General features: G+C 41.3%; 1 protein-coding gene across 17 annotated transcripts in view; it reads left to right on the plus strand.

Moving 5' to 3' along the window:
- Nucleotides 1-15,075, plus strand: part of LOC137424531 (eukaryotic translation initiation factor 4 gamma 3) — a 269,017-nt gene that overhangs the window by 215,486 nt on the left and 38,456 nt on the right. For 16 of the 17 annotated variants that reach the window (XM_078775553.1, XM_078775566.1, XM_078775555.1 and 13 more), the window contains one exon: nt 7,931-8,036. In XM_078775553.1, coding sequence (XP_078631679.1) covers nt 7,931-8,036 — 106 coding nt within the window. The remainder of the gene's footprint in view (nt 1-7,930; nt 8,037-15,075) is intronic. The other variant, XM_078775569.1, reaches the window with a different exon arrangement.

Raw genomic sequence — 15,075 nt, forward strand, 5'->3', positions numbered from 1 at the left:
AACTTTCAGGGTAAGAGTGACACCCATGCAGAATGTTTTATGATAATTGTGACGTCATAGGTCACGTGGTATGGCAGCCACCTTGGATTAAACGCAACTAATTAAAAATTATTTCTCGGAAACCGCTAAATGCAAAAATTTGAAATTTGGCACATTGTCAAGTACTTCCAATCGGGAACAAACGCATGATAATGATGACATCATAGATGAAGTGGTATACCTGTCAAAAATGTTTTAATCCAATTCCTTATCCTAAAAATCTGAAATTGCATGCACATGATCTATGACCCATTTGTATTGAAATATTAAATTTATGACATCATAGGTCACATGGTTTGGCAGCCATATTGTATTTAACCTAAAACCTTAAAAAGCATCTTCTTTGAAACCACCAAATCGATTGACTCAAAACTTTACATGTCATTGACACGGCATGGCGATTAAAATATGATCAAGAAAACATCTTTGGTCACATGGTGTGACAGCGATATTGGATTGAAGGAAAATATTAAATAATTATATCTCTGAAACCGCTTACCCCATCGATGTGAATTTTTACAAATATCATCTCGCACCATTGCTGCATATAGTTTGAAAATGATGTCGTAGGTCACGTGGTTTGGCAGCCATCTTGGATAGAAAAATGAACCTTATCCGATCAACATGAAACTTCACAAACGTGATCCCCCACCCATACATATGCAGAGTGTACATTTTCAAGGTTATATGTCACGCGGTGTGGCGGCCATATTAGCTTGAAAGCCGATAACTTTAAAAAATCCCTTCTCTGAAACTGCTTCATCTGTCGATGTGAAACCTGTCATGGCTGGTGAAACTGTGATACAGTACTTGAAAACAGCTGAAGGGATATAAATCAAACTTGTTTATTTTTTAGGACAGTGAACGAGAGCATCTACCCATTGTGGGACTATGCGGAGGCATATTGGTGACAGTCACATTGCTCTAGTCTACAATTTAATGGTTAAAAAGCCAAGTTCCAAAATTTCAACTTGTGATTCTATTGTCTCATGAGATGTTTTCTTGCAAGTATGACTGATTTATTATTGACGGACTCTATAGTTTCAAGTGACGGTCAGTTTTCCCCATCCGTGAAGAAACAGTCCTGCCCCTGCAAAACTCAGTGTAGATAAGTATAATCCATTTTCCTGTCTTTTCCAACTGGTGTCTTAACTTCCTTCCCAGTGATTTGGTGCCTTTTCTGACACCATTGGAATAGAAGTTAGGTTTTTGACTGGAAGGATTTTTATGCCTCAGTTGACGAAGTTGCCGGAGGCATTATGTTTTCAGGTTGACTGTCCGGCTGTCCGTCTGTCCGTGATAGGTTTTCGTTACCGCGATAACTTGAGAACGGCTGAAGGGATCTTCGTCAATCTTGGTGCATGTACAGTCGTGGCTAAAAATATTGGTCACCCTTGCACTTTTTGTCCCCTGTCGTACCGCGGAGCGAAAGGGGGACTATGATTTTCCCCTCCATCCGTGTGTCCGTCCGTCCGTGCGGGCGTGCGTGCGTAAGCGAAGGACCTAATTCTAATTTGGTGTGTGGGTGCAACCCACGTCAAAATCCAAGATGGCCACCGCCATGTATGTCTGACGCCATGAATGTCTGAACCTTGTGAGCGGAATATCTTGAAAAATAAGCGAAGTACCAACTTCTAATCTTGTGTGTGGGTGTATCTCGGCATAAGGAAGAACGCTATTGAAAATTGGGTCGCCACGTCAAAATCCAAGATGGCCACCGCCATGTATGTCTGAACCTTGTGAGCGGAATATTTTGAAAAATAAGCAAAGTACCAACTTCTAATCTGTGGGTGTATCTCGGCATAAGGAAGAACGCTATTAATAGAGGAAATGAGGCTGAAAAATTCATTTTGAAAATTATTTCATGTTAAAAGCAGGCATCCACTGGAAACAGGTAGGGAAGGGGGTGGTGCATCGGGGGAGGGTGGATGCCAGCTGAGATTTTCCCGAAAAGGGTCATTTTAACCCTTTTTCTGCTAAATCAGTATTTCTGAAGTGTTGAAAAAAAGAAGAGATGTTTGTAACAATATCCCATTTATTTGCCCAGCCATTTTACTCTACATGGGGTTTTTATACATCATTTTGTTGCTGATGATATTGCCTACAAAATGCATCTCAGTATTTAAATATATATATATAATTAAGGGGTTACCATGGTTACAGTGGGGGTCAAAGGTCAACATATGGCAAAAATATATAATTTTCTCACACTTTCTAATAGATAGACAAAATGCCATATAAAACTACATTTACTGGTTCTAATTGCTTTTATTTATCAATCCTCACATAGAAGAGCAGTTTTTAGTGAGGGAAGATTGATGTAATACCCCTCTGTGGGCAATTAGTGAAGGGTGAAAATTAACCTTTTCTTCAAAAATACATAGAAATTGTGAAAAAAACCTCTGTTTTGTATTTACCGGTACATGGAATTGTTAAGTGTGATGTTATAGCATACAGTATGCATTGGAAAATGTCTCCAAACCACCATGGTCAAGATTCCTAGTATTGTTTGGTTTAAGACTTTATTTATTCTGTTTGCCAACAACCTACGGATAACATAGTTTGAACCGGGGCTCCGACTACCTACACATCTTCATCGTCATCCTGTGAATTGGTGCATGATCCCCTACAAGTGCAAGCACTAATGCAGGTCTTTTGTCCTGCACGGAAACAGCCGCATCTTTTTCCACAACCAGATGTGCAAAAGCAGCTCACAAGCTCCTTGCAAGCTTTTGGAAGAGGGCTCAGGGTCATCAAATTGGGAACGAGGTTTCCACCACTATCATTCTTCCATCCACTGGTTGTTGGATCAGGCAGATCTTGCACTGGGCTTAGTGACTCCTTCCAGACAAGGCATTGGTAGTTTGCTCGACGAATATGCATTTCCAGTGCATCCTTGGAGGGGGGAAGAGCATCAAGCGAACGCTTTCCTTGAAGGAACATTTCTCGGCGAACTTGATCAATTGCCGTAAGAGGGGTGGTTTTTAGGTACAGTTTGCACACAAACTTCTCAGCGTCTTGGATCAATTGGTCACTGATGTTTTTAGACCCCATCTTCTGGAGGCATGCTGACTCTTCAGTGAACACTTTCAACGCAGTCTTCTTCCCTATACCATCGAACTGGCTGACTGTGTCACAACCTGTTAATGCATGGAATGCAATAATTGTCTGAATTTGGTCTTCTGGTAGTGAGATCTGGTGGATGGGGATGAAGGGACGTTTGGATTTCAATCCTGAACTGAACCACACCTCTGGAGATAGGTGATCTCGCAGGCCCAGTGCCACAACCAGGACATCTGTGTCTCGGCATTGAAGGACACATCACTGGTAGCCCTGTAGTGTCGCATCCCTGGCATGCAGGATGATCCTGGTGTCCGCCTCTTCATGGTTTGCATTCATGGAGTTGGTGCTCCTGCCGGTAGAAATCCATACCCTCATCAAATCCTCAAACCCGCCGGCAACAACTAATTCATATGTTGGCTGTAGCTCCTTCTCTGCCATCTCTATGAGAGATCCGGAAAGAAATGCTGCCAAGTCGGCCTTGTTGGCAGAGAGGCTGAGGAATGAGTTGAAGTTGGAGGGGAGCTTCACGTCCTTTGAACTGATGACACGTCTGATTGGGCGGGTTTTGCCGGCTCTTTTTTCCCTTGTGCCAGACTTGAGATGGAGACCTCCTGATACCGATCGAACACAACATCAACCCTGGAGTACATGGGACCAAAGCGGTTTAAGACACTGGTACAGAATACATTGCTCAGATCTCCAAAAGTCTCTGATTTCTCAGGCTTGCCAATTGCTTGTATCAGTGCAGGGCCGTCAATGATCAAACAGGTTTTGCTGTACTCTTGGGAAGGTTTTTTGACACTTATATGTCCTTGGTCAGCATTTCTTGAAGCTGGGACTTGTCGGTAGAATGGAGTTTCCCATTGGTGTCTGCTAGTGCACGTGGGACTGATGAAAGCTCATGCCTCATGATGTTATTCAGGTCTACATCTCTCCCTCCCTGTGCTGCCACAAACAGTCTTTGGATTAGATTCCTGTCAGCTTTGCTCTCTTTCTGTTTGCCAGCTCCACTTGGTTGAATGCTTACTTTGTACATCCTGCTTATTGATGGTGTTTTGTTCCTAGATAATGTAGCATGAAAGTCTGTTGACTTCTCAATAAGGCGAGTGGAGACAAATGTTTCAACTAGGGATGCTCCTGTTTCACCAGCCTTGAGGACTTCTTCTTTGATGCAGTCTCAAACAATACTAGGAATCTTGACCATGGTGGTTTGGAGACATTTTCCAATGCATACTGTATGCTATAACATCACACTTAACAATCCCATGTGCCGGTAAATACAAAACAGAGGTTTTTTTTCACAATTTCTATGTATTTTTGAAGAAAAGGTTAATTTTCACCCTTCACGAATTGCCCACAGAGGGGTATTACATCAATCTTCCCTCACTAAAAACTGCTCTTCTATGTGAGGATTGATAAATAAAAGCAATTAGAACCAGTAAATTTAGTTTTATATGGCATTTTGCCTATCTATTAGAAAGTGTGAGAAAATTATATATTTTTGCCATAGGTTGACCTTTGACCCCCCACTGTAACCATAGTAACCCCTTAATTATATATTTATTTTTTAAAAAATACTGAGATGCATTTTGTAAGCAATATCAGCAACAAAATGATGTATAAAAACCCCATGTCGAGTAAAATGGCTGGGCAAATAAATGGGATATTGTTACAAACATCTCTTCTCTTTTTCAACACTTCGGAAATACTGATTTAGCAAAAAAGGGGTTAAAATGACCCTTTTCGGGAAAATCTCAGCTGGCACCCACCCTTTCCCAATGCACCACCCCATGCCCTAACTCTTCCCACTGGATGCCTGCTTTTAACATGAAATGATTTTCAAATCAATTTCTAAGCCACTTTTTCACTTTCGTTTCCTCTACTATATTGAAAATTGTCACCACGTCAAAATCCAAGATGGCCTCCACCATATATAAGTCTGAACCTTGTGAGTGAAATTTCTTGAAAACTAAACGAACTACTAACTTCTAATCTGGTGTGTGGGTGTATCGAGGCATAAGGAAGAACGCAATTGAAAATTGGGTCGCCACGTCAAAATCCAAGATGGCCGCCTTGCGTCTTCCACTTTGTCAACTCGCATCACTTCACCGACGGGGGACCTAGGCGTAACGCTTGTTCCACACAGAAATCCTAAAACAATATTATTGGCCCGGACAATATTATTGGTACCTTTTAGAAGTTGTTAGAAATAGATTTCAAGCAGGTGATTCTCCTTTACTTTGTTATTGAACTCACATATGGTGAGGTGCAGGTGCCTGCAATATAAAAATCACTCATTCAACCAGTTTGAATAGAGAAAAGGAGTCATTCTGCTGTTTTGTGACACTGTGTGTACCGCAATGAGCATGGAGAAAAGAAAGAAAATAAAACCAGAGAATTGTCTGAGGAGGTCAGACACAAGATTGTAGCCAAGCATAGACAATCTCAAGGCAACAAGGCCATCTGCAGAGACCTTGATGTTCCTGTGTCAACCGTACACAATGTTATCAGGAAGTTTAAGGCCCATGGCACTGCAGCCAACCTCCCTGGACGTGGGCGCAAGAGAAAACTTGATCGTAGATTGCAGCGCAGGTTTTTTGGAATGGTGGAGAAAGCACCTCGATCAACAGCCAAACAGATTCAAGCTGGCCTTCAGACACAAGGTACGACAGTTTCAACTTGCACCATCAATGAAAGGAGACCCACCAGGACCCCACTTCTGCTGAAAGAGAGACACAAGAAAGCCTGACTGGAGTTTGCCAAAACACACCTGAACAAGCCAAAATCCTTCTGGGAGAATGTCCTGTGGACAGGTGAGACCAAATTAGAGCTTTTTGTAAAGCACATCATCTCTATGTTTACAGAAAACAAAATGAAGTCTTCAAAGAAAAGAACACCTTCCCTACAGTCAAACATGGAGGAGGTTCAGTGATGTTTTGGGGTCGCTGTGCTTTCTCTGGCACTGGGTGCCTTGAATGTGTGCATGGCATCCTGAAATCAGGAGATTATCAAGGCATTTTGGAGCACAATGTTCAACCCAGTGTCAGAAAGCTGGGTCTCCGTCAAAGGTCATGGGTCTTGCAGCAGGGCAATGACCCCAAACACACTTTAAAAATCACTCCAGATGTAAACCCCATTGAACACCTGTGGGGAGATCTGAAAACAGCAGTTGGGAGAAGGCGCCCTTCAAATCTTGGAGAACTGGAGCAGTTTGCACAAGAAGAGTGGGCCAAACTGACAGTAGAGAGGTGTAGGAAGCTCATTCATGGCTATAGGAAGCACTTGATTTCAGTTATTTTGTCCAAATGCTGTGCTACCAAATATTAAGTCTGGGGTGTCAAGAATTTTGTCAATGCCATTTCTATATATTTTCTGATTTAAAAGGATATATTAAGTTCCAATTCAAAAAACAAAGGTTCTGTAATATTAACAATGAAATAAACAATTGTGGAGGCAAAATATTTTTGTGAATTTCAACTTATTTTTAGGGAAAATTGTGAGTTATTTGAAAAAAGTGCAAGGGTGCCAATATTTTTGGCCACAACTGTATGTATAATAAGGTAAAGATGAACTTCTATTTTGAGGTCATGCTCGGTAAAAATCCTGTTACCGTGATAACTTGTGAACCATTGATGGGATTATGTCCAAATTTGGTGCAGTTACATAGAATGATGTAAAGATGAACTGATTACATTTTGGGGTCAAGAGGTCAAAGTCTGTAATATGTCTGTAACTTGAGAACGGCTGAAGTGATCTAATTCAAACTTGGTACAGGTATGTATAATGATGTAAAGATTAACTAATTATATTTTGGGGTCCCAAGGTCAAAGGTCATGTCAGGTAAAAATGTGATAACTTGTCAACAGCTGAAGGGATTTAAATTAAAACTTGGTACAGATATGTATAATGATGTAAACATGAACTGATTAAATTTTGGGGTCAAGAGGTCAAAGGCCAAAGTCTCTAATATGTCTGTAACTTGAGAACGGCTGAAGTGATCTAATTCAAACTTGGTACAAGTATGTATAATGATGTAAAGATTAACTAATTATATTTTGGGGTCCCAAGGCCAAAAGCCAAAGGTCAAAGGTCATGTCAGGTAAAAATGTGATAACTTGTCAACAGCTGAAGGGATTTAAATTATAACTTGGTACAGATATGTATAATGATGTAAACATGAACTGATTAAATTTTGGGGTCAAGATGTCAAAGGTCATAGGTCATGCCAGGTATAAGTATTATAATGTCCATCTTATAGGACATTATTATGATATCCATCTTGGTACAAGTATTATAATGATGTAATAGTGTGGGCGGAGGCATATCGGTCGAAGTCGTAACGTTGAAGAGTGTGGTTCTAGTTCCATTTGAATCATTTGTACACTACTTTTCACATTGGCAAAAATAATGATAACACCCAGATAAAAATGAAACTCACTCGAAGAAACATTGCTGTTTGTCGTTCATTTGCATGCATCCCTTGATATGATGCAATGGTAAAGGCCACTTTTCTTTTAAAACGTAATAATTTTTTTTTCAGGTGTCGTAGGCTGTTGAGTTCTCAACTTGGTAATTTATTTTACTTGTGCGAGCAAAATTGCTCTCCAAGAAAATAAATAAAATGAAAATGAAGTTGTGCCTAAACTCGAACCATGTCACTCTTTTGTTTCCGTTTCATGCACGCTATGGTGAGGTGACCCCATATGTCCACCGGGCTTGGTATATCTCATGACATTTTGACTTGTAGTTCCCTTTGAGTGTGAGTGCACACCTCTTGAGAAGGGACTATTTGAGAGCCGCTCTGCAGTTCATTGTTGTCCCATTGCAGAAAGCACCCGCAATCCTGCTCTTGGCGTGGTGAACCGCTACTCGGCGTTGCAAAACCAGACCTCACCGGTCTCAGTGGAGACCAACGAGAGAAGGCCCATTTCGCGGTAAATGAACGGTCGCTCGACCATGTCAATCTGTCATCGAGTTTCGTGTTTATATTGATTTACTTTGCATGTATGCTGGTCAACTTTGCACGGGAAATTGCAATCGGCTCTGTCTTGTCTGTCTGTCAGTCACGCTATCTCCTAAACGGTTGTGCAGAAATTCACCAAACTTGATAGTTATGATCACCACATGGCAAGAAGTGTGTGTGAGTGCAGTGTCATTTTGGCTATGTCCCCTGGGGTGGTTTCAAAAGGTCAAATACCAAAAAATGCAATTATGGGCACATTTTAAAACATTTTCCAAATGAAACTGTATGTGCAATCAACATTGGGAGACGCATAAAATATGTAATAAGTTTTTGGATATGAACCCCAGTCCATGCCCCCAGGAGGGTCACTGCTCAAAATGGGGAAAAAAATGTTCCTCAAAATGTATTGGGTCGTTCCGGGCGGAACTTTTTTGCCATTTTTCAACTTTGCTCTATGTGCGCAGTGTGGAGATTTGTAATGTTGTGCCATCGACTTCGCTCTAGTTTGGAATATTGTTGATGTACATTGGAAATCAGCACAAAGCTTTATATTATTGTTTTCTTTACAGGACCCATTTGGTGCCAACCACTCACTGTTTTTTAATTTCTTTATTTCAGTACAGTACTATACTTCTAAGTTAGCCACCATTGATTACACAAATAATTAATGAGTCAAAAGCTTTTTTGCTGCATGAAAAATTCAGTTTGTTCTTGGCCATCAGATCTCTCTGACTGTTGTCCTTCCTCTTTTAAAATAAACCCATGGGATGGTGTAGTGGTGACATCACCGTGTTAAGATTCCAGTTGGTTTGTTGCCTGCACAGTGGGTTGGTGAAGCAAATTTAACACTAGCTTTTTGTTTGCCTGGAAAAGGCGATCTAAGGGGCTATAAAACACGCTTGTTCAACCCGACAGCGGTCTGCTACAGGTCATTGTGCTCCACCACCATTGTTTTTGCGACTTTTGGCCAAGAGTAAAGTAGTCGAGGCAGGAAAATGACTGCCTTGGCCTCGTGGCCAGTTCAAACACATTTTGTATAACTTGGATAATTTGTCATAATAATTTACTTGGATAATTTGTAGTTATTGACAAATAACGTTATTAACATTTGTAATTATTTACTTGGATAATTTTATGTAACTTAGAGATAATTTTATATGGAGCTAACCACATTGAAAATGTATTTCACCTTCATGAAGGCCATAGGACAATCCTTATTCAATTACAGTAAATTTCTTTAAAGTCTTGGAATTGATAAGGTAAAGGACATCTTGTAGACCGACTGTGCGTGTTCTTCTTCCCCTTTTTTGTATGGTCCTTGTGAACACGTGAATTTCTGGGGATTTGAATATTATTAGTAATTGTGAAATTAGGGATCTGATGAAAATGGGAGCTAAATATAGGGAGGCAGTAACTCAACCTTGGAGCTGCATTAGGTCTTCAATTGTAGATTCTGTCTCTAATTTTATTAACAGAATGTGCACCAAGTTTAAGTTGTCTGTAAACCGTTTCAATCCATGGTTCAACAGAGTTGTGGAAGTCCTGGAAAATAGGATTAAGTTTTTTACTAGTCGGGGCTTGCTTTCACTGGGTCGGTCTAAACCAGTGTTTAACAAGCGGAGTGTTCGTAAAGATATTCATGATCTCCATGATAGGTACGTCATAGCTCCAGCGGATAAGGCTGGTAATAATTTTGGTGTAGTTTGTAAAAAGTTTTATGTGGAGGTTTTATTAATAGAGTGAGGCATCGATACGGTTACTTTCACTGATATAGGAAATAGCACATATTATGTTCCTTGTCATAAGTCGCTCCAGGATATTATCTCCGAGCATCAGGAAGTTTTCGTTAATAATTTCAGTATTAAATGTAAAGAGGTCAATCTTTGTATTCCTCGGCTTTACTGGATCCCAAAGCTTCATAAGAACCCATACAGCTGGTACCAGGTACCAACTATAGGTTTATAGCTGGTGCCAGGCAATGTACCACCAAACAGTTATCGCTTGGAGTTAACTCAGGCTTACAAGTTGTTGGGGAACTGTTCAGGAAATATTGTTTAGCAATTGAGTAGAATTCTGGTGTTAACACTTTCTGGAGCATTAATTCTACTTTGGTGTTCTTGGGTTGGATTAGGTGCCTCAATATCAAGTCAGTTGAGGTTTTTGATTTTTCAACTTTATATACGGAATTTGGATTTCGCACAGTAAGGGATTCACTCTTCAAAGTAATTGACAAGGTTTTTAGCTCTTTTAATAAGTTTTTATGTGTCAGGTTTGACAGAACATTCTTTTCGAAAAATAAATACAGTACTCAAGTTTTCATTGTTTTGATAAGCAGAAGTTTAAGGATGCTGCTAATTTTATTTTGTTTAATACTTTTGTGTCTTTTTGTGGAATGTTTCAACAGGTTAAGGGTATTCCCATGGTTGGGAATTGCAGCCCCCTATGAGTGGACATTTTTCTTATTTTCTGTGAATTTTCATTTATGCAAAAACTGATGAAGGAGAAAAAATTCGGACTACCTAAAATATTGTCTCATACGTGTCGTTACATAGATGATATTTGTGTGGTTAACTATAACTTTTTTGATGATATTGTTGCAGATCTCCCGAAGCCCGTTCCCGTTACAAAGGGGGGGGGGGGGTTAAACCCCTTTTTCCCCCTGGGTCTTCGGGTCCGCGAGGCCGAATCGCCACTTCCGGGCAAACGTGAAAAAGGGTATCGGGACAAATTCGCACGTACCTTTAACCCACGCTGCCACGAAAGCGGGGATCGAACCTCGCACAAGCCACGCTTAATCGAGTACGCCCAAGCGGGATGCGTATCACGTGACTCGGGCTGTTACTTTTATGGAACCCCCTTTCAAGCGGTTCTATTCGTACCATGCGAAGCCAATGGATGGAAGGGACAGGAACGGTCAAATCAGAGGAATAACAGAATTTATTATTATTTACAAGGATCAGGATGAAGGAAAGGGGACACAGAGCAGATGCTTAGCAATGTTAACTTATGTGCCCAGACGAAGGGCCCACTCACTCACACGGGGAAAAGAAGAGAAGAATGTTCGCGCGCCAAGCGCGCTTCGCCGTCGGTCGCTCCGGGGCAGCTCGCCCGGCCCGGCTCTCCGATGTTCACGGCACGTATGCAGGCGAAGGCAGGTAGGAGGAAATCGCGCGTCTGTGGCCCAGCACGGGTCAGCCTCTCGAGCGCGCGATTAATACAGCGCAGAGCGCAAAGCACGTGGAAAGTTCGTGTACAATAGGCAATTCAATTCGCTCGTTCTGCAGCTGCACTCGCGTTCTCAAGCTCAACCCAACTCACTCTCACAGGGAACTGTAACTCAGCACACGACTCTGACTCATCTCCCGTCTCTCTCTCCTCAACTGTTCTCAACTCATGGGCTGCGCGACTCTCAACTGAACTCACCGGGAACTCTTCTCTTTCTCAACTGTTCTCACCGGGCACTCAACTCACCGGGAACTCAACTGAGGACTTCTCTTTCTGCAGTGGGGGGACTCGGAGCAGGGTTTTATGGCTCCGCCCCGGCCCGACTCGAATGTTCCAAACCCCGCCTCTGGTCGTCATGGTTAGCCACTCCCCTTGAGCCCTGATTGGCGGCTCGTGCTTACTGACCACTCCTGCCGTGCCTCCCTTCGGCCTCGGTAGACTTGTTCAGGCCTGCCGCGTGGCATTTCAGCGCCAAAAGAACACCTAAGCTCACTGGCCTACTCAACGCAAAACTAAACACAGGGAAGGACTCTGCTTACATTTACTAAGAAATAACTGAACTATCGCGAGGCTTCATGTTGTGGTGCGTCTTCCTACAAGGGGGAATTAACCTTTATTCCAAAACCACAACAATATTTTTTGTGGTTAACTATAACTTTCTTGATATTTGTGTGGTTAACTATAACTTTTTTGATATTCTACTTTACAAGATTTATCCAGATAGTTTGATTGTTGTAAACAAGAGTGACTTGCTGTATATCTGGATGTGTTAGTTAAAGTTAGACAGAATGGCTTTAGTACGAGTGTGTATCATAAAGTTGATGATTTCAGTTTCACTGTAGTCTTGAGTACACCTTTCCAGGTGGCAATGTACCAATTAAAATGAGTTACAATGTCTTCTCATCTCAGCTACTTAGATTTGCAAGAATTTGTTCAGTGAAGGGTGATTTTGTGGAACGTGCTGAGAAGGTATTTTCAATCATGTTAAAAAAAACCAAAAAAAAAACCACCTTTAGAGGCCATTTTTCCCCGCAAAGCGGGGGTTGGCCTTTTTCGGGCACTGTGGTTGTTGTTGTTTTTGTTGGTCCCCTTTTTGAAGCAATGTTTTACGGCCGGATGCCCTTCCTGCCGCCAACCCTTTTTGTCGCCTTTTACGACAAACAGGGAATTACCAGTGAACTGGTACTCAATTAGCCGACCTCGGAAGGATGACAGGCTGAGTCAACCCCCCTGGCATTAATTCAGCGATCGACCGGGATTCGAACCCAGGATCCTAGGATCCTAAGCTGGCACCCTAGCCGCGAGCCCAACACCAGGCTGGATTATGTTAAACACCAGAATCATGTTAAATAGAGGATATTTGGCTGATTGGTTGATCAGGTCTTGTGAGAATGTCTTTAAATTCCATCGTCACCTTTTATGTAAGTTTGGTTGGTTTTCATTTGAACAAGTTCCTATTGCATTACATTTGTTATAATAATATTGAATTAATTATTTTAGTGAAGTTAATTCTTTAATTAATGTTGTTGATTAAGCATATATGTTTAAAACTATTTATAGATAGTATTAAATAATGGAGGTGTTTGGATAAAAATAATATTTATAAAACTAGCAATGGTACCCGCCCTATGGGCGGGGCTTCAATTGGGAGGCCCAAATGAAAAGGTAAAATATCAGAAATTGAAGGCTTTATTTTAAACGATTCATATAAACATCCGTTAAATCATATCACACGCAAATCATCAAAATCTAAACAGTATCTTACTATAATTCACCAAATGTCCCACAGTGATCGATACACTATGATCGCGATGATCGTGATCGTGAATCTTGATCGATAATCGTGTTCACAATCGCTATGTCGTATGTACTCCCGATACGTGTTTCCTTCAGTTGAAATGGGTTAGAATTCTCTCAAGCAGGGATTCAACCCGTGTCCTTATAAAAGGTCTTTGTCCGAGGTCGCCGAGTTCGATCGGTGCAGCCGTGCAGCGATCTGTGCAGCCGTTTGTGCGGCACCCGGGAAAACAACATCGTCACAATGAAAACATCGTCACAAGGAACGTTATGCGAATGTTATGCGGGAGTCCAAACCTGAGAATTCTGGAGACTAAAGCTGAAATTGGGAAAACTAAATAGCCTATTTTACTCCTGGAGATCCCAGGATTATCCACCCAAAATATCGTTGGGATCAGTTCAGCAGTTTTTAGGGTACCTTCGAACGAACGGACGGACAGACAGACAGACGGACGGACATTTGGTGAATTATAGTAAGATACATTATAAGTAATGAATTAAAATGATTGATTGGTGGTTGCTGGGATACGTAGTGCAGCATGTTAAAATCGGTTATAAATGACAGCTTGAATATTTGAATAACGGTTTGAGTCGATGGTTCGATGGAGGTGCTGTGTAATGGCCATGTCTATCAGGTAATGTGTTTATGGCTTGGTATATTGTCATTTAAAGTGATTTATGATTTAAATTATTAGTTTGTGGTAATCTATCTATAATTCCAGTAATCTCTGTGTGTATGTTTGTATGTTTGTATGTTTGTCTGTGACCGCTGTTTCTCGACAACCACGGGTCCGATATACTTTAAACTTGCCAGGTATATTGCTGGGGACCCGAGGATGTGCCTTTTCAAGGTTTCATATTAATCGGAGAAGTAGTTACCGAGCTATGTCCAAAAAACGATTCAACCAATCAGAGAGCAGCGAGCTATCACGTGTGCCGAACGTGGCGAACAGACTCTGCCTCGGACGGCACATTTGAGAGCGTATTCATTTATTTCACGTTGGAAAACTATGTTGCCGTTAAACTATGTTTTAAAACTAATTAAAACTAATTTGCGATTCATTCGCTTTCCTGCGCGTTTGTGCACGCGATGGCGATTTCTTTACCAAACTCCGCAAGCCGTTCGCTTTGGACCAAACCATTTCATGTAAATAGAGGGGGGGGATTGTCACCGTACTCGCAAGCTGTTCGCTTTGGACCAAACCATTTCATGTAAATAGAGGGGGGGGATTGTCACCGTACTCGCAAGCCGTTCGCTTTGGACCAAACCATTTCATGTAAATAGAGGGGGGGGATATAATTTTAGATATATATATAGTACGGGCATGCCCTAGTACTTTAAATAGAAGCAGTAATTACAGACTTGGCATTTAATATGGAATATTTTTTTGTGGGGGTGAACTTACTTTTCAAGATGTCTTAGAACCTAAAGTTCATTGGAATTATGTTGAAATTATTCTAGATTTTGTTAATGTGACCTTTAAAAGAAACAAAAACCACATTTGACATTCCGAAACAAATAAATTGATCCTTGAAAGTGATGTAAACTGATATCGAACTCAATTCATGGACAGTACTGTGTTAAACTTCTGTACATTTTCCAGAAGTATCTCTTTATTTTGCACATTAGCCAAAAATTTTTTTAACGAAATCAAAAGTTTAATTACGACTGGGATTATGGACAGTAAAATTACAGTTCAGTACTTCGTGTAACCCCCACGAGCATTCAGGAGAGCACGTACACATTGAGGCATGCTGTTCACGAGATTTGCCAAGGTTTGGACAGGAATCGCTTGCCATGCAGTGACAATAGCCTGCTGCAATTCACGCACAGAGGTCGGCTGCTGGTCCAAGTGGTCGATTTGATGCGTTAATTCTGCCCACAAGTTCTCTATCAGATTCATATCCGGGGACATGGCAGGCCACTCCAAATGCTCAACACCACGGTCAGCAAGAAAGTGTAGGATCATGCGAGCACGATGAGGCCG

This window comes from Myxine glutinosa, chromosome 4, assembly GCF_964187855.1.
Source record: "Myxine glutinosa chromosome 4, kmMyxGlut1.1, whole genome shotgun sequence".
Lineage (NCBI taxonomy): Eukaryota > Metazoa > Chordata > Myxini > Myxiniformes > Myxinidae > Myxine > Myxine glutinosa.